General features: G+C 45.7%; 1 protein-coding gene across 3 annotated transcripts in view; it reads left to right on the top strand.

Moving 5' to 3' along the window:
• The window catches only part of LOC140737302 (nucleus accumbens-associated protein 1-like), a 68,105-nt gene that overhangs the window by 13,419 nt on the left and 34,698 nt on the right, over positions 1-19,988 (top strand). For 2 of the 3 annotated variants that reach the window (XM_073063713.1, XM_073063712.1), the window contains exon 2: positions 17,652-18,461. In XM_073063713.1, the coding sequence (XP_072919814.1) occupies positions 17,678-18,461 (784 nt within the window). In that variant the 5' untranslated portion in view covers positions 17,652-17,677. Of the gene's footprint in view, positions 1-10,118; positions 10,669-17,651; positions 18,462-19,988 lie in introns of those variants that run through there. The other variant, XM_073063711.1, reaches the window with a different exon arrangement.

Here is a 19,988-nt window from a genome sequence, read left to right as displayed (position 1 = left end):
TGCAGGCATTACAATAAATAATAAACAAGACAATAGGGCAGTAAGGTGTCAGTCCAGGCTCTGGGTATTGAGGAGTCTGATAGCTTGGGGGAAGAAACTGTTACATAGTCTGGTCATGAGAGCCCGAATGCTTCGGTGCCTTTTCCCAGACGGCAGGAGGGAGAAGAGTTTGTATGAGGGGTGCGTGGGGTCCTTCATAATGCAGTTTGCTTTGCGGATGCAGCGTGTAGTGTAAATGTCCGTAATAGTGGGAAAAGAGACCCCGATGATCTTCTCAGCTGTCCTCACTATCCGCTGCAGGGTCTTGCAATCCAAATTGGTGCAATTTCTGAACCAGGCAGTGATGCAGCTGCTCAGGATACTCTCAATACAACCCCTGTAGAATGTGATGAGGTTGGGGGGTGGGAGATGGACTTCCTCAGCCTTCGCAGAAAGTAGAGATGCTGTTAGGCTTTCTTTGCTATGGAGCTGGTGTTGAGGAACCAGGTGAGATTCTGTGCCAGGTGAATACCAAGAAATTTGATGCTCTTAACGATCTCTACCGAGGAGCCGTCGATCTTCAGCAGAGAGTGGTCGCTCTGTGCCCTCCTGAAGTCAACAACGATCTCTTTTGTTCGCATTCAGAGACAGGTTGTTGGCTCTGCACCAGTCCATTAGCCGCTGCACCTCCTCTCTGTAAGCTTGTTCTTGCTGATGAGATCCACCACAGTCGTGTCAGTGGCAAATTTGTTGATGTGGTTCAAGCTGTGTGTTGCAGCACAGTCATGGGTCAGCAGAGTGAACAGCAGTGGAATGAGCACACAGCCCTGGGGGGCCCCTGTGCTCAGTGTGATGGTGTTGAAGATGCTGCTCCCGATCCGGACTGACTGAGGTCTCCCAGTCAGGAAGTCTAGGATCCAGTTGCAGAGGGAGGTGTTCAGGCCCAATAGGCTCAGCTTTCCAATCAGTTTCTGAGGGATGATTGTGTTGAGTGCTGAACTGAAGTCTATGAACAGCATTCGAATGTACGTGTCTTTTTTGTCCAGATGGGTTAGGGCCAGGTGGAGGGTGATGTTAATGGCGTCATTTGTCGAGCGGTTGGAACAGTACGCAAACTGCAGGGGGTCCAATGAGGGGAGCAGCAGGGTCTTGATATGCCTCATGACGAGCCTCTTTAAACACTTCATGGTGATGGATGTGAGTGCAATGGGACGGTAGTCATTTAGGTAGGACACTGAAGACTTCTTTGGCACAGGGACGATGGTGGCGGCCTTGAAGCACGTTGGAATGATGGCGCTGCTCAGGGAGATGTTGAAGATGTCAGTGAGAACACCTGCTAGCTGGTTTGCACATCTTCTGAGCACTCTACCAGGAATGTTGTCTGGTCCAGCAGCCTTCCATGGGTTCTTCTCACATCAGCCATGGTGAGACACAGCACCTGGTCATTTGTAGGAGGGGTGGACTTCCTCGCCGCCACATCATTTTCCACCTCAAAACGGGCGTAAAAGTTATTCAGTGCATCTGGGAGGAAGTCATCACCTACACAGTCAGGTGATGTTGTCCTGTAATTGGTGACGTCCTGGATGCCCTTCCACATGCACCGCGTGTCGCCACTGTCCTGGAAGTGGCTGTGGATTCGCTGGGCGTGTGCACGCTTTGCCCCTCTGATGGCCCGGCACAGTTTGGTCCTTGTTGTTGTTAAGGCGGAGTCACGGGTCCTCAGCAGCGCACACACCTCCACAGTCATCCATGGCTTCTGGTTAGCGTGTATAGTGATGGTCTTGGACAGAGTAACATCATCAGTGCACTTGCTGATGTAGCTGGTCACTGATGCTGTGTACTCCTCTAAGTTGGTAGAGTCACCATCGGTTGTAGCCTCCCTGAACATGTGCCAGTCAGTGTGCTCAAAGCAGTCTTGAAGAGCAGAGATGGCTCCTGCTGGCCAGGTTTTCACCTGCTTCTGAACTGGTCTGGAATGCCTGATGAGCGCTCTGTAGCTGGGATTAGCATGACAGAGATGTGGTCTGAGTAACTGAGGTGGGGGTGGGGCTCTGCCCGATAGGTGTTGGGGATGTTTGTGTAAACCAGGTCCAACATGTTCTCCCCCCTCATTGCAAAGTCCACATACTGATGGAATTTGGGGAGCACTGACTTAAGGTACGCATGGTTAAAATCACCGGCGACAATAAACAGTCCATCAGGGTATGCATTCTCCAGTTCGCTAATAGCTCTGTACAGTTCACAGAGCGCCTCCTTAGCATTAGCACTGGGGGGAATGTAGACACCAACTATGAGGACAGAGGTGAATTCCCATGGCAATAAAATGGTCTGCATCTAACAGCCACAAACTCCACTAGCAATGAGCAGTATCTGGAAACCAGCATAGAGTTCTTACTACATCATTTCGTATTGATGTAAACACACAAGCCACCACGCCCTGTCCGCTTGAAACAAGGCGAGCCCATCCAGTTGAAAGGCGGCGACCGAAATTCCATCATGTCTCTTGTTACGTACCCGTGACACGTGACAGTGGTACCCTTGTCACGTGACTGGGGTTGAAGTTATACTGGACATGAGGTAATGGTGGAGTGATGTCATTTTCCCGCCAGTAGAGGTCATGTGACAGGTTTTTTCTACAGGGTATAAAAGGAAGACCCACCCTGTCAGGTGGGGCAGTTCGTGGCAGGATTTGCCAAGATGACTTCATATCACTGTGTGATTTAATGTGATGACGCAGTTTAGTTAAAAATGAAGTTTTATATAATGCCTAAAGTTTAAAAGGTCAGAGCCAACGGTTTCTTTGCTAATGGAGAGTGAAGAGAAGTTTGGAAAATGGAGATCAAGAAAAATCGATTTTCGATGGATTGACTTCGACCTTGTGTGATCCTCATTCGGAAGGATTTCGTTTACTATTCTCACGATAGTCTCCGCTGGAAAAAGCGGGAGATTGAGAATATTGTGGAAGGAAGGTCAGTCACTTTAAGTTGTTATATTTAATAAAATTCGACGTGGGAGTTCGACGCTGGGAATCGAAGGACATCGACGTGGAAGAGAATTTACATCGCTTTAAAAAGTCTCTCTTAAAAGTACCGTGAGCTTTTGAACTGTCGGCATATCGTTCTTTGAACTGTTTTCATTCGGCAATTCGCTTTGGAGAACTGTTTTTTTCAATACTACTTTAAAGACTGTTTGAGCAGCTGAGCTCGGATCATTGTTTGGGTTTGTTTACATTTGAAGGGGGTTTGTTATCAGTGTTTAATAAACGTGTTATTCGTTATAAAACCCCTTGCCTAACTCATCTATATTATTGTTGCCCGAATACGTAACACTCTGTAAAAACATACACACAGCAGACTCTGTACTCCTGCTGAGTATTTCGTTGGAGTCAGATGTAGTCCAATTTATTGTCCAGGGAGCAGACATTGGAGAGCAGAATGGATGGGAGAGTCGGCTGGCTAGGGTTTACTTTTTGCCTGGCATGGACCCCTGCCCGCTTGCCTCGCTTCCACTTCCTTGCACATCGCTTACGACGTCTCCATCTCCAGCCACCAGCATTAGGCGACTCTGAGGATTGTAGGCCTGATGCAAAATACTAATTTAAGACCTCACCCACCATCCTTTGCCTCCAAGCACATGCTCCCTCTTTGCTCTTGACATAAGTATAAAATGTCTTGGGATTCCTTTTAATCCCACTTGCCAAGGACTTTTCATGGCCCCTTCTGGATCTTCTAGTTCTCTTCTTTTTTTATTAGTTTTTTAATACATTTTCTACATAGCTACAGGTAAAAAAAACCCTAGATCAAAATGAAGAACGTTGATACAGTGCAAAAATAAACATACAATAATAATATGATACAAAGAAAGATAATTGAAAAAGCACCCAAATTGAAGACATGTAGAATTAGTATCCTCCCCAAGCCCCGCAACAAAAAAAAAAACTCCAGACCAATCACAACACTATAGAGAATATAAATCAGGACAATCAAACCCCCAAAACTGTAAATATACTTAGCAACAGAAGATATTAATGCCTACTACAAAAAAAAAAGGAGCTGAAAGCAAGGGACCGAAAAAAAACCTTAGTTAAGAGGAAGGTTATGAAAGTACTCAATAAAAGGTCCCCAGACCTTATAGAACTTTAAATCCGAATTAAGGACTGAATAATCAATTTTTTCAAGGTCTAAGCAGGCCATAATATCGTTAAGCCATTGAGCATCTGCCAACACAGATGCACAGAGTCGACTGTACTTCCTTAGAAGGTTGGCGTCATTCAATGTCTGCAGTGAGATGCTGAAGATGTTCTATAGGTCAGTTGTTGAGAGCGCCCTCTTCTTTGTGGTGGCGTGTTGGGGAGGAAGCATTAAGAAGAAGGACGCCTCACGTCTTAATAAGCTGATAAGGAAGGCGGGCTCTGTCGTGGGCAAAGTACTGGAGAGTTTAACATCGGTAGCTGAGCGAAGGGCGCTGAGTAGGCTACGGTCAATTATGGAAAACCCTGAACATCCTCTACATAGCACCATCCAGAGACAGAGAAGCAGTTTCAGCGACAGGTTACTGTCGATGCAATGCTCCTCAGACAGGATGAAGAGGTCAATACTCCCCAATGCCATTAGGCTTTACAATTCAACTGCCAGGACTTAAGAACTTTTTAAAGCTATTATTAATGCTTTTTGAGCTAGTGATTTAGATGCATATCATATTATTACTGAGTTAAGTATTGTATTGTATGTAATGAGTTTTTGCTACAACAAGTGTATGGGACATTGGAAAAAAATGTTGAATTTCCCCATGGGGATGAATAAAGTATCTATCTATCTATCTATCTATCTATGTGTGGGCGGGGCAACATCTCTCCATCTAAGGAGGATTAAACGTCTAGCCAGGAGAGAGGCAAAAGATAATATTCGACACTTAGTCGAACTCAGGCGTAAATCTATCTCACCCCAGAAACCGAACAAAGCAATTAAAGGGTTAGGTTCTAGGTTGTGATTCAGAATATACGATAACGTTATGAAGACATCTTTCCAAAATTTCTCCAAGCTAGGACAAAACCAGTACATATGAATGAGAGAGGCCTCACCCCTTTTGCATTTATCACAAAGCAGACTGATGTTAGGGTAAAATCGAGATAATTTAGATTTAGACATATGGGCTCTATGAACAATCTTAAACTGTAAAAGGCAATGGCGAGCACAAAGAGAGGTTGAGTTAACCGATTTGAGAATCGAGTCCCAAGTCTCATCGGATAAAGAGGTATTTAAATCATGCTCCCATGCCATTTTAATTTTATCCACAGGGGCACATCGTAGGGCTGCTAATTTATCACGAATAAATGATATTAAACCTTTACCTAGTGGATTAATAGAAAGAAATAAGTCCATAACACTTCTCTCAGGCATTTCAGGGAAGTTAGGGATTAAAGGAGTAATAAAGTGTCTAATTTGGAGATATCTAAAAAAATGAGCATCAGGCAGATTGAACTTAGCAGAGAGCTGTTGAAAAGAGGCGAAGCGATTGTCAATAAAAAGATCTTCAAAATGTCTAATGCCCTTCCTATACCAATCATGGAAGGCTGAGTCATACGTAGTAGGTAAAAAAAGGTGATTATGTAAGATAGGGCTAGAAAAGGAAAAACCATGGAAACCATAAAATTTCCTAAACTGAGCCCATATACACAAAGTGTGTCTGACAAGAGGATTAACTATTAATCTGGACAAACTACTAAGGAGTACAGAGCCGAGAAGTGCAGAGATAGATAATTCTTTAGTGGAGCTCAACTCCATTGCCACCCAATTAGGGCACTCGGGTTGGCCATGGAAAAAAGACCAAAAGGTAGCACAACGTATATTGGCTGCCCAATAATATAAACGAAAGTTAGATAAAGCCATGCCACCCTCTTTTTTAGATTTTTGGAGATAAACTTTGTTAATTCTAGAGCGCTTATTCTTCCACAGATCTGACAAAATAATAGAGTCTAAGGAATCAAAAAAAGATTTAGGAATAAAAATTGGGATTGATTGAAATAAATATAAAAGTTTAGGGAGAACATACATTTTAACAACATCAATACGACCTACCAAGGACATAGATAGAGGTGACCATTGTAACAGACTGTTTTTAATAGGATATGAAAGATTGGCAAAATTTTCACGAAAGAGATCTTTAAACTTCCTTGTGACTGTAATCCCAAGATAAGTAAATTGATTATGAACTGCTTTAAAAGGGAGATCACGAAATGTTAATTCTTGTGCTTCTTTATTAATTGGGAAAAGTTCGCTCTTATGTAAATTAAGTTTATATCCAGAGAACTGGCTAAACTGGTCAAGAAGTGAAAACATTGGAGGTAAGGATGTAGACGGATTTGAAAGAAAAAGTAATAAGTCATCAGCATAAAGAGAAACTTTATGCTCAACACTCCCTCTCCAAATCCCGGTCAGTTCAGGACAATTTCGAAAAGCTATCGCCAAAGGTTCTATAGCCAAATCAAAGAGAAAGGGACTTAAAGGGCATCCCTGACGGGTGCCACGTTTGAGGTTAAATAACTGGGATTTCTGAGAATTAGTTAAAACAGAGGCAGTAGGACACAAATACAGCTATTTGATCCAAGAGATAAAACTTTGACCGAAGTCAAATTTTTCTAAAACTGCAAAAAGGTAGTTCCACTCTATACGATCAAATGCTTTCCCCGCATCAAGGGAAATAACACATTTAGGAATCCCAGTTGGAGGTGAATATAAAATGTTAAATAAATGCCGAATGTTAAAAAAAAGGAAGACGGTTTTTAATAAAACCAGTTTGATCGTCAGAAATAATAGAGGGAATAACAGTTTCTAATCTATAAGCCAAAACTTTGGCCAAGATTTTAACATCAACATTAAGCAATGAAATCGGCCTATACGAGGAACACTCTGTTGGGTCTTTACCCTTTTTTAATAAAAGAATAATAGAAGCCTTGTGGCGACCCAATTACTAGCACACTCGAACCGGCTGACAATTAGCCAGAGCCAGAGACAAAGATACATAGCCTCAGGGAGTTTCAGTTACGTGCCTCTCCAAGTATCGAGTGGGGGGAGACAGGCTTTTAAGGAAGACTGTGTTTGTGAAATAAACTTAGTCCGTGGTTGCAGTTTACCGACTCCGTGTCGTTATTTTAGCGCTGCGCGTAGCACGCCGCTACATTGGTGACCCCGACGGTCCAACCGTTTTTTTTTGGACCGGAGATGGCAGACGCAGTTTGTTAACGCGGTTTCCTTGAAGCTGCCAAGCTTCTGGACGCTACAACCTCACCTATGGTTTCAGCAAGCAGAAGCCCAATTCCATGTTCGGCGAATAACCTCAGAGGACACCCGTTACTACTACGTGGTGAGCTCCCTCGACCAGGACACAGCGGCCCAGGTCGCAGAGTTCGTACAGTCTCCCCCGGCAGACGGCAAGTACACGGAATTCAAAGCCCTGCTCATAAGGACTTTCGGGCTCTCCCGCCGCGAGCGAGCTGCCCGCTTACTGCACCTGGATGGCTTGGGAGTCAGGCCTCCATCGGCTTTGATGAATGAGATGTTGTCTCTGGCCGACGGACACACACCCTGCCTCATGTTTGAGCAGGCATTCCTGGAGCAGCTGCCCGAGGACATACGCCTGCTGCTGTCCGACGCGGATTTCAGCGACCCCCGGAAGGTGGCAGCCCGGGCGGACGTGCTGTGGAACGCCAAGAAGGTGAGTGGGGCATCCATCGCACAGATCACCAGGCCATCCCAGCAGCAAACCAGTCCAGGCCCGGCCGCAGAGCCCGCTAAACCCAGAGGCCGGGGTGTGGAGCCCAACGAACACTGGTGTTTCTACCACCAGCGGTGGGGCGCAGCTGCCCGCCGCTGTCGCCCGCCCTGCCGGTTCCACGGGAAACGCCAGGGCCAGCCGTCGCTGATGGCTACGACGGCTGGCCTTCGGGATAGCCTCCTGTATGTCTGGGACAAACAGTCGGGATGCCGGTTTTTGGTCGACACCGGTGCCGAGATCAGCGTCTTACCTCCGACGAGTTACGACACCCGCAGCAGGGCACCGGGTCCCACCCTGAGGGCCGCGAACGGCAGCACAATAAGGACTTATGGCACCCGTCCGGTGCAGCTACAGCTCGACTCCAGCAAGTTTACGTGGGACTTCACACTGGCCGCCGTAGCCCAACCGCTTCTGGGTGCGGATTTCTTGCGGGCTCACAGCCTACTGGTCGACCTGCCCAGGAAGAGACTGGTTCACGCCGAGACCTTTCAGACATTCCCCCTGGGTGCAGCCCAGTTGCCAGCCCCTCACTTCGGCTCCATCACGCTGTCCGGCAACGACTTCACCAGGGTCCTGGCGGATTTCCCATCGGTTCTGGCACCACAGTTCACGGCAGCCATGCCCCGACACGGTGTACAGCACCACATCCTGACCCAGGGACCACCCCTCCATGCCCGCGCTCGGCGGCTTCCCCCGGACAAGCTCCGACTGGCGAAGGAGGAGTTTACGCGGATGGAGGAATTGGGGATAATTCGGCGGTCCGACAGCCCATGGGCCTCCCCCCTGCACATGGTGCCCAAGGCGACAGGGGGCTGGAGACCGTGCGGCGACTACCGCAGGCTGAACGAGGCTACAACACCGGACCGCTACCCTGTGCCGCACATTCAGGACTTTGCAGCCAACCTGCACGGCGCGCAGATCTTCTCCAAGGTGGACCTAATCCGCGGATACCATCAAATCCCGATGTATCCAGACGACATCCCCAAAACGGCTCTCATAACCCCGTTCGGCCTTTTCGAGTTCCTCCGCATGCCGTTCGGCCTGAAGAATGCCGCACAGACGTTCCAGCGGTTGATGGACGCGGTGGGACGCGACCTGGACTTCGCATTCATCTATTTGGACGACATCCTCATAGCCAGCAGCAGTCGTCAGGAGCATCTGTCCCACCTCCGACAGCTCTTTGCCCGGCTGAGTGACTACGGTCTAACGATCAACCTGACCAAATGCCAGTTCGGGCTCGACACCATTGACTTCCTGGGCCACAGGATTACTAATGACGGGGCAACCCCTCTGCCCGCTAAGGTGGATGCGGTCCGTCATTTCCCCCGACCCACCACGGTCAAAGGCCTCCAGGAATTCGTAGGTATGGTCAATTTCTACCACCGCTTCCTCCCTTCAGCTGCCCGGATCATGCGCCCCCTGTTCGCCTTGCTGTCCGGTCCGGGCAAGGACATTACCTGGGACGAGGTGTCCGCCGCCGCTTTCATTCAAACGAAGGATGCCTTGGCGAATGCCACGATGCTAGTGCACCCCAGAATGGACGTCCCTACCGCCCTCACGGTGGACGCCTCTAACACGGCAGTCGGTGGGGTACTGGAGCAGCTCATTGCGGGCCGCTGGCAACCCCTGGCGTTTTTCAGCAAACACCTGCGGCCACCCGAGCTCAAGTACAGTGCTTTCGACCGGGAGCTGTTGGCGCTATACCTGGCAATCCGGCATTTCAGGTACTTCTTAGAAGGTAGGCCCTTCACCGCGTTCACAGACCACAAACCGCTTACCTTTACATTCACAAAGGTGTCCGATCCCTGGTCGTCCCGCCAGCAGCGCCATCTGTCCTACATCTCTGAATACACGACGGACGTCCGGCACGTCTCGGGTAAGGACAATGTCGTGGCGGATGCGCTCTCTCGCCCTACCATTCACGCCCTTTCCCAAGGGGTAGACTTTGAGGCACTGGCTGAGGCACAGTTGGCAGATGAGGAGATCCCGTGTTACAGAACCGCAGTCTCCGGTTTGCAGCTCCAGGACCTCCCCGTAGGCCCAGGTGAGAGGACCCTACTCTGTGACGTCGCCACCGGCCAGCCCCGTCCCGTCGTCCCGGCACCTTGGCGACGACGCGTGTTCGACTCCATTCATAACTTGGCCCACCCCTCCATCCGCACTACCGTCCGGATGGTCTCCAGCAGGTTCGTTTGGCACGGACTCCGCAAGCAGGTCCGTGACTGGGCCAGAACGTGCCTGCACTGCCAGACGGCCAAGGTGCAGCGACACACCAAGGCCCCGCCGCAGCAGTTCCACCCCACCCACCGGCATTTCGACCACATTCATGTGGATATCGTGTGTCACGTGGGGCGCGGCACCTCCTGACTATCGTGGACAGGTTCACAAGATGGCCAGAGGCGGTCCCGCTCACCGACACCACCTCCGAATCTTGCGCCCGGGCGCTGATCGCCACCTGGGTGTCCCGCTTTGGTGTCCCGGCCCACATTACCTCCGACAGAGGCGCCCAGTTCACCTCCAGCCTCTGGTCAGCGATGGCCAACCTGTTGGGGACTCAGCTGCACCACACCACTGCCTACCACCCACAGTCGAACGGACTGGTGGAGCGTTTCCACCGCCACCTGAAGTCGGCTCTCATGGCCCGCCTGCGAGGAGCTAACTGGGCGGACGAGCTTCCCTGGGTCCTGCTCGGCGTCCGCACGGCGCCCAAAGACGATCTGCACGCTTCGTCGGCCGAGTTGGTGTACGGCGCGCCCCTGGTCGTTCCCGGGGAGTTCATACCAGCCCCAAGGGGGCGAGAGGAAGAACCCGCAGCGGTCCTGGGCAGACTACGCGAGAGACTCGGTGCCCTGGCCCCCATGCTCACTTCGCAGCATGGGCAGCACCCGACCTGCGTACCCAAAGATCTGCAGAACTGTAAGTTTGTGTTTGTACGCCGGGGCGGGCATCGGCCACCGCTGCAACGGCCCTACGAGGGGCCGTTTACGGTGATCAGAAACGACGGGTCCACGTTCGTGCTGGACGTTGGGGGGAGAGAGGAGGTTTTCACGGTGGACCGACTCAAACCGGCCCACGTGGACTTGGCGCAGCCGGTCGAGTTTCCGGCACCGCGGCGCAGAGGCCGACCTCCCAAACAGGGCCCGGCCCAGACTGTGGACATTGGGGGGTGTACCGCCGGTTCTGGGGGGGGGGGTTATGTGGCGACCCAATTACTAGCACACTCGAACCGGCTGACAATTAGCCAGAGCCAGAGACAAAGATACATAGCCTCAGGGAGTTTCAGTTACGTGCCTCTCCAAGTATCGAGTGGGGGGAGACAGGCTTTTAAGCAAGACTGTGTTTGTGAAATAAACTTAGTCCGTGGTTGCAGTTTACCGACTCCGTGTCGTTATTTTAGCGCTGCGCGTAGCACGCCGCTACAGCCTCATTAAAAGAGGGTGGCAATTTGCCGTAGTTAAACGATCAGATAATACTGAAGGTAACTGAGGGGAGAGAAGTGAAGAGAATGATTTATAAAATTCTACGGGGAACCCATCAGGTCCAGGAGATTTCCCTGAGGACAATGCAGAAATTGCAGAAGATATTTCTTCTGATGATATAGGCGCATTAAGTTTGGCTTTAAAATCAGATGAAAGCGAAGGAGTATTCAGATTATTTTAAAAATGATCGATAGAGATATTGTCATTCAAAGATTCAGAGGAATAAAGTCGAGAATAGAAATTTTTAAATGCGTCATTGATTTCTAAGTGATCCGATGTAAGGTCTCCATTCTCCTTCCGGATCTTTGTAATATGTTGTTTGTCTTTGGAACGCCTCAGCTGATTGGCTAGAAATGTACCAGATTTGTCACCATGAATATAAAAACGACTCTTACTTTCAAGAAGTTGGCGTTCGACAGGTTGAGTGGACAGAAGATTAAATTTAGTTTGAAGTTCTACACGTTTCTTGTATAGTTCAGGATTCTTAGTTTGAGTATACAGTTGATCCAATTCTTTAATCTGATTAATGAGGTCTAATCGATCTGCACAGGACTTTCTATTAAGATTTGCTGTATAGGAGATTATTTGACCCCTCAGATATGCTTTCATGGCATCCCAGACAATCTGGGATGACACTTCAGGTGATGTATTGGTGTTAAAATAAAAGGTTATCTGATCCTTGATAAATTTTAGAAAATCATCATCCGATAGTAAAGTCGAGTCACACTGCCAGTGTTTATTCCTCTGAGGAAGGCCAGGAAAATTTAAAGACAAAGTAATTGGGGCATGGTCAGAAATCAGTATACTCTGATAATCACAAGAATAGACAAATGGAATGAGTTGATTATTGAGTAAGAAGTAGTCAATTCTAGTAAAGGTATGGTGAACATGTGAAAAAAAAGAATAATCTCTCTCAGTAGGATGAAGGAAATGCCATATATCAGAGATACCATAGTTAGAGAGAAACGATTGAATAGCTGAGGCAGATTTAGTAGGTGGTCTAGTAACAGAGGACGATCGATCTAACCAACCATTGAAATCACCACCTAGTATAAGAGAGTATGAGTTTAAGTCTGGTAGTGAGGAGAAAAAACGTTCAAAAAAATTAACATCATCAAAATTGGGGGCATACAGGTTTGCTAGTACAACTTTAGTATTATATAGTTTACCAGAAACAATAACAAAACGGCCATTTGTATCAGATATCTTATTATGGAGTTCAAAAGGAATATTTGAGTTAATAAGGATAGAGACCCCCCCTAGCTTTGGCAGCAAAGGATGAATGAAAATGCTGACCCGCCCACTTTGACAAAAGCCGGGAGTTATCAGAACAACGAATATGAGTTTCTTGAAGGAAAGCAATGTCTGCTTTGAGTTGTTTAATATGTGAGAAGACCTTCCTTCTTTTAACAGGGTGATTCAATCCCTTTACATTCCAGCTCACAAATTTAAGTGTATTAACCATTATCAATTGTTAGTGCGTAGAAGGCAGCAGGCATATAAAAAGTCAAGCAGTACAATAACAGTCTGGGAGCAAAAATGTAAACATAGATTCGTAGAATCAAAACAGAAACATGTCCTGAGTAACAGAGGAAAGCAAAGGAAACAGTGAGTGGTGTTGGAACTGGAGAACCCACCCCACTCTCACAACCCAAAACTAGACGGCTACCAAAAAAAGCAGCTAGCTCTACCAAAAAAATTAACCCAAGTATGACTTCCAGTTCTGTGTTGTTAACAACAGTTCTGTATAGATACTATAGCAAATGGTAACTAATTTATGCACTAGAAAACATAACAAATAGGAACAGCTTCAGCAGAAGTGTGAGACTTAATACAAAGAAAATCAAAAGAAAACCAAAACTAACTTACCCGCGAAAAATGATAGAAGATTAAAAGAAAAAAAAGGGGGAGGGAGAAAAGAGGGAAATTATAGATTCAAAAAGAGTACTTATCAACCATTTACAGAAAAAAAAGCAAAACTTAAACTATGAATCAACCAACAGGGAGGCCTTCAATAAAAACTCCCAACCTCCAAAACAAGTTAAAGTCAATTGTAGATCTCTATAGATAAAGTTATACAAGAATACAATGGATTGCACAAGTACAAACTAAACGTCCGCAGGGAAACATTAAACTCGGATTATCTATTTAGAAAAAACGCACCAAGTCCAGGGAGAGATTGTCTACAGCCCTTAGAGTCGCAATAGATAATGTCTGAATTATTCAAGTACAGTCTGAGTCAGGAAAAAAAATAGCTTTACTGCGAGAGGTACTTATCCACCATTTTAGAAGGTCAGACTGGGTTCCTAAGGAGACGGGATGGCTGGAAGACTTCCAATAAATGCCTCAGCATCCTTCACTGATTTAAACCACTTATATTCTCCAGTAGTAAGCGTAATTCGCAAGTCGGCTGGATTGCGAAGAGAGGGTCTAAAACCATGATCAAAAAGCACTTACATTACACCTTTAAACTCAGCGCGCATCTTCAGAACCTGGGGGGCAAAATCCTCCGCAAAACGAATGACTGTATTTTGAAAAGCAAAAGTACCTCTGTGGCGTGCCTCCATAATCAAACGGTTTTTCACCTGGTATTGATGAAAGCACAAAATTACCGGCCGTGGGCGGGAACCCAGAGTTGCATGGGGAACGTAGATCCTGTGTGCTCTTTCAAGCTCAGGTGGAGTCGAAAGAAATTCTTTCCCAAAAATCTCACAGAGAAAATCGGAAAAAAATTTCACGAGAGAGCCCTGTTTGGTGGCCTCTGGCAAACCAAGAATTCATAGATTGCAACGTCTGCTACAGTTTTCAAGATCCATCATTTTGGAAAAAAGCTTACAAATCTGCTGCTCTAGGCTGGAGCAGAGGGTTTCCAGATATTGGACACGTCGTTTTAGATCTTCAGAAGTTGAGTCGATGCAAGATAAATGTTCGGCATGTTCGTCCACTCTAGCGTTGATCCGATCCAATTTGACATCCAGCTGGTTGAAAGAAGTTCTAAATTCCTTTAAAAAATATCTTGTCGATGCTGTTCCAAAGCAGCGAGAATGTCAACTGGCAAAGCCGTAGAAATTTCTTTTTTCCCGGTTTTTGTACTTTTGTTAGACATTATAAGATAGATGTGTTCGCAGGCAAGTAAGAGAAACCTAATAAAATACCTAACTAAGGTTTAAGAATGGAGACATATAGTGCAAAGGTAGGGAAAATGACGGAGCAGAAGTTCGGAACAACTAAACAGTCGCCATCTTGCCGGAAGTCTCCCTCTCGTTCTCTTCTTGAGTTCTTTTCTTGCTTCATGGGGTCTGTTTGAATTTAGCTTCCTAAACTGTACATACACTTCCTTGTTCTTCTCGACTAAATTCACCACCTCTCTTGACATCTGATATTCTTTTTCTCTGCCATCCTTGTCCTTCCTCCTTCCTGGAACATACCTGTCTTATATTCTCTGCAGTTTTAAAGTATACACCTGAAACTCCTTTTTACCAGGCATTCCTAGAGTCGTAGCTTGTTAGCCTCTCGTTGACAGCCACTGAACTCAGTGAGAAAACCACCTTTCACAAACTCCATATGTGGGTCTCACCAAAACTGGAAAGTTAGGATGTCTCAGCCAACCAAACCCTGATCTGTGTGAATACTGCGTAAATACTGCCCCCATGCAATTAGCCTTTGGCAAGAAATAACATCGTATACTGCAATTGTAAAGAACGTTTATATTTACAAATTTCAGCTTTATCGAACAGTTAGTAGGAAAAAGAAAAAAGTAAAAAGAGCCCATTACAGTTAAACCAGTCCAAATATGCACATAAGATGGAGCTCATTTTGATGTTCTCTTTAACTCAGATGCTTGACCTTTCATGTCTGCGTGAAAGCACACAACGCCTTCAGAATGTCGCTTGAAATCCATCTTGAACAGACTGACTCCCTCACAGGTGTATTGGTTCTTCCTCCTTGAAGCCATTTATCTGCATAAAGCACCTTGTGCAACAAGAACAGCATCCTCAGTCATCTCCCTCCTGTCTTCTCCCAGTTCCTGCCAAAAAGGCCTCAACACACAGCAGAGTCCATCACAAAAACCTCTCCACCCAGTGTTCTCTGGAACCGTCTCCCAATTCCACCATCCTGATTGGTTGACACAACATTCCTAAGTTGAACAACATAGCCCCTTATCTTTAGCTCAAACCCAAACAGACTGCTCTTACAGAACTTCTAAAATGAAATACCTACAGCATTGGAGTAAAAATCTTAACCAGTGCATTCCCTCCCCATGTCAGATATAAACTTGCCCAAAAGTGTCATGGTTTCTCGTGCCCCACAAACGACCAGGAGACACAGAAGATTCTTCAAGAAGTATTAAACTTTAATTTGCAAATCAAAGCTGAGACAGTCATTGTGCTAGTCGCTGATTGCCCACCGATCCTTGTACACAGCATTTTTTATAGCAATCTCCTGGTTTAGTTGTATTAGCATATCCAATCGGTCTATAGTTGTGTTTCACAAGTACATCCGCCACTATTGTTTCTACCTATTGACTTAATCATGTTCTAATCTACATCTCTTAGCTACCTCTCATTAACACACCATTGTCTTCTGCATTCTTAAGATTTCATTCTCCTACTGAATTGGATACATGCATAGCAAATACCAAACTCAGACTACATAGTTTTGGTTACACAGCAAACAATGCAACTTTTATACTCCAATATATATACTCCAATAAAAGCAGCTCTTCTCAGTGAAATCTTCCTAGTTCCTGCCTAATGCTCTCATAATTTGCCCTGCTCCAATAAATGCACTCCTCCAAGTTCCATCCTCACTCTTATCAATAGCACTCTTAAAATTTAAGAAGTTGTGAATACTGTTCCTTAATGGTTCTCACGCTGAAAAGTTAGTCACTTGGCTAGGCTTATTACCCAACACCAGATCCAGTATGACCTGGACTATCTGCACATAGTAATTAAAGGAACTTTCCTGGATGCACCTGACAAATTCTACCCCATCTAAGGTCCGAGTTGTTTTCATATCTTTCCCTAATTTGCCTGTATGTCTGTTCTTCAATGTCCTTGTAGATATTGGGGGGGGGGGGGGGTAGAGTGTAGTATTGTCCTATCAGAGTGATTTAAACTTTATTTTTGAATTCTCCCCATATCGACTTAGTGAATGAGCCTTCTATTATGTCTCCTCTGTGTGCAGCTGTGATATTGTCCCTGATTCACAACACACCTTCGTCTTGGCACCACTCCTTTTACCTCCTTCTCTATCTTTACAAAAACATTAAAACCCTGGAACTTTAAGCATACATTGTTGTTAATCTCTTTGTTATGGCCACACCATCATAGTTTTATATACTGATCCATGTAAGTTTATCACCCTTACCTATAATACATCTATCATTACAATACACACACTTCAACCTATACATTATCTTGCTTCTGCCTGTTCATACTGGTCATAACATCGACCTTTCTCTTAATCCCTTTCTACTGCTCTAGTTCCCATTCCCGCCAGCCTTGTTTAAATCTTCCTGAATAGCAATATGGAACAAACCCAGGGGTGACTTAGAGGGATGTAGGATTTATATATAGAACAACACTAACCCAGGAGTGAGTTTGTGGGGTGTGGGATTTATACAGAGAACAACACTAACCCAGGAGAGTGGGTGGCGATGTCAGAGTTGTATTAAGAATTAGACAAGCAGGATATAGAATTTAAAGAGATGTGGAATTTGTATGCTGAATAACACTAACTCCAGAATGAATTTGTGCTTTTGGGGTTTGATGTAGAACAATTCTGATATAGAAATGCGATGGAAGATGAAATCAAATTGAGGAAGTTGCAGAACCTTTGTGCATGAAACAACACAACCAAGAACTACATTAACAAGGGACTGAGTTCAAGGGTTTTGTGAGGTTTACAAATTTGGAACAACATAATTCAGGACTATGTTTGAAAGATCGGTTGTGTTATATACAGAAAAACATGAAACCAGGAGTGAACACAAGGAAATCTGCAGATGCTGGAAATTCAAACCAGGAGTGAGTTCGCATTGAGGTTTTCAGCATGAAATATAGTTGAGGGATTCTGGGGTTTATATATAGAACAAGTGTCATTGAGGTCTGAGTTCAAGAGATTGATTGATTATATAACATATACACCAATTCTGGAATGTTAGGGTGATAGGTGAGGCTCTATATGCAGAATAATTAAGGTTAGCAGTAGTGAGAGCTGGTTGTTGTTTGGTTGAAACTCTCCTTGGTTTCTGTGGCCCAGTCTGGGTACTTATGAAACAAGATGTGAAAACTTGATAAAGGGTCTCCGCTGGAAATGCCAACTGTTTATTTCCCTCAGTAAATGCTACCTGACTTGCTGACTTTCTCTTGCATTTGTGAAGACTGATGTCTGCTTCTTTCTCTCTTCCCTTTGAAGGCTCTACTAACCCTTTGAACTCAAACATGGCACAGACACTGCAGCTGGAGATTCCCAACTTTGGAAACACGTTGTTGGAGTGCCTGAATGAACAGCGATTACAGGGGCTCTACTGCGACATCTCCATCGTGGTGAAGGGACAGACGTTCAAGGCCCACCGGGCTGTTCTGGCTGCCAACAGCTCCTATTTCCGGGACCTCTTTGCGGGAACTACCCGGGCAGCCTTCGAACTGCCAGCAGCCGTGCAGCCCCAGAGCTTCCAGAACATTCTGAACTTCTGCTACACTGGGCGGTTGTCCATGAAGGCGGGCGAGCAGTTCATGCTGATGTACACAGCGGGGTTCCTGCAGATCCAACGCATTGTGGAGAGGGGTACTGAGCTTCTGTCCAAGGTCAGCTCACCCAGGTGTGACTCCCAGGGGCTGAGCGCTGAAGAACCTGGCTGGGAGCCTCAGAGCTCAGCCCCATCCCTGCCCCTAGCACTTCCTCTCCCACTCCCATCCCGGGTCAAAGTGGAGCAGAGTGATGTGGGCTGTGGCCGGGGCAGACGAGCTGCCGAGGGGTGCACGGCAAGCAGCTCCAAGTCTGCCCGCCTGACACACGAGGGAGGAAGTGGGCAAGGCTGCACTGCTAATGCACCATGGGACAACGCCAGCCCAGGAGGCAGCAGCCTTCACCCTAGTGACAGTCCCTTCTCCTGTCAGAATGATGAAGAGGAGGAGGGCGAAGAGGAGGGGCTGGAAGACATGACAGAGGAGCAGTATGTCCAGATGTGCAGCATGTACAACATCATGAGTGTTCCACATGGAGGTAAGCTGACACCAGTCAAAGGGAAGTAGTGATGCTGTCATACTGAGGGAGTACTTCCACCCCATTATGACATAGCTCTGCACTATGTGGAGAGTCTGTATCTGAGCACTATTCTGAAGAAGTGCTGTTCTATTTATTGTAGAGGCAATGTTGCAATGTCAGGAGGTGCTTTTTTTTTTGGAGTGCTTCCCTTTCGGTAGGCTTGTCTGCGAGACTGATGTTGTGTTGGGTAATTTTAAGTGAGTTCTGCACTACCAGAGGGGCCAGATTTCAGATCTGACACATTTGGTTAATAGGCATGGTCATTCCTTTTCAATGTATGGGAAAGATCAGGTGGCACTGTCAAGAAGGATTATGGGCGTGTTCTTTTGTGTATGGTCAAGGTTTGTGCGCCAAATACTAAGGGAAAAATGACTAAACAGTGTTCATAATAGAAAGATCTAAATATAAAATCTGAGAGGGAAAGGCCTGTGTTACAAGGCAAGGTTTTCAAATTGTTAAATATAGTGGATAGGAGCTTTGAGTTGTTAAGAGATTATTATGTTAGTAATTGGTAAAAACTGCTAAATAAACAAATATAGCAACAGGAGTGTGCCATTTTGTCCTTGAGCCCATTCTACTATTCACTGTCATTATAACACACTTTGATTTAACAACTTATCTTCCCTCGCCATATTACCCTTGAAATCTTTTATCAACAAGATTCAGAATGGATAACAAAGTGAGTGTTTATAACTCTCATTTTGTAAGGAGAGATATGAACTTTTACCACTGGAACAGCAAGCCCTAATGTTTAGACGATGTACCAGCCCCGACTCTCAAATCAACAGAAACAATTTCTCTTTCTTTACCCAATCTTTTCCTTTAATGTGTTGAAAATTTCAATTAAATAATTTTCTAAATTTCAAGGAGTATGAAGTTAGATGCTGTGATCTTTGGCTGCAATTAGTCCCTTGGAGTACAGTATTCATTCTGGTAAATTTGCCTTGCATCACCAAAGTCCATAGTGTTACCGATGTGGTCCAGGTTCATGGGTATCAGTAGTATACTTTATTTCCTTTTGTGTTCTGTTCCCTCAAGATATAAAACCACCAGTCTAATAGTCTTCTTGACTACCTTCTGTATCATTTGTGACATTTTACTGATCAGGTCTGTGAGCTCTACCAATTTTGGAATGCAGGTACTGCATTTTATCCTTTTCAGGTACAAAATGAACAATCTCATGTTTATATGCACTAGATTAATTTACCACACTTTCTGTACATATAAGCATATAAATGATTGTTTTGTTGCCTATCTTTGTGATGTTGACAAAATCAAGTAACTAGTTTTTCATCATCATTGTTAACTAGTTCACACTGCAAAGCAATGATTTAGAAATAGAAGATATTGGAAAAGAACATAGATGATAGTGGTGAACACGTACATGAACTGAGATTACTTAATAGGCTAAAAGAAGCAAATCTATACCCAAATTGTGTAGAAAAAATAGTTCACACTGATAATGTAAATGGCCCCATGAGAGAT

The sequence above is a fragment of the Hemitrygon akajei genome, chromosome 12 (genome assembly GCF_048418815.1).
Source record: "Hemitrygon akajei chromosome 12, sHemAka1.3, whole genome shotgun sequence".
Classification (NCBI taxonomy): Eukaryota; Metazoa; Chordata; class Chondrichthyes; order Myliobatiformes; family Dasyatidae; genus Hemitrygon; species Hemitrygon akajei.
The sequence above is the reverse complement of the archived record's forward strand: the minus strand, read 5'-3'. Positions and strand labels throughout refer to the sequence as shown.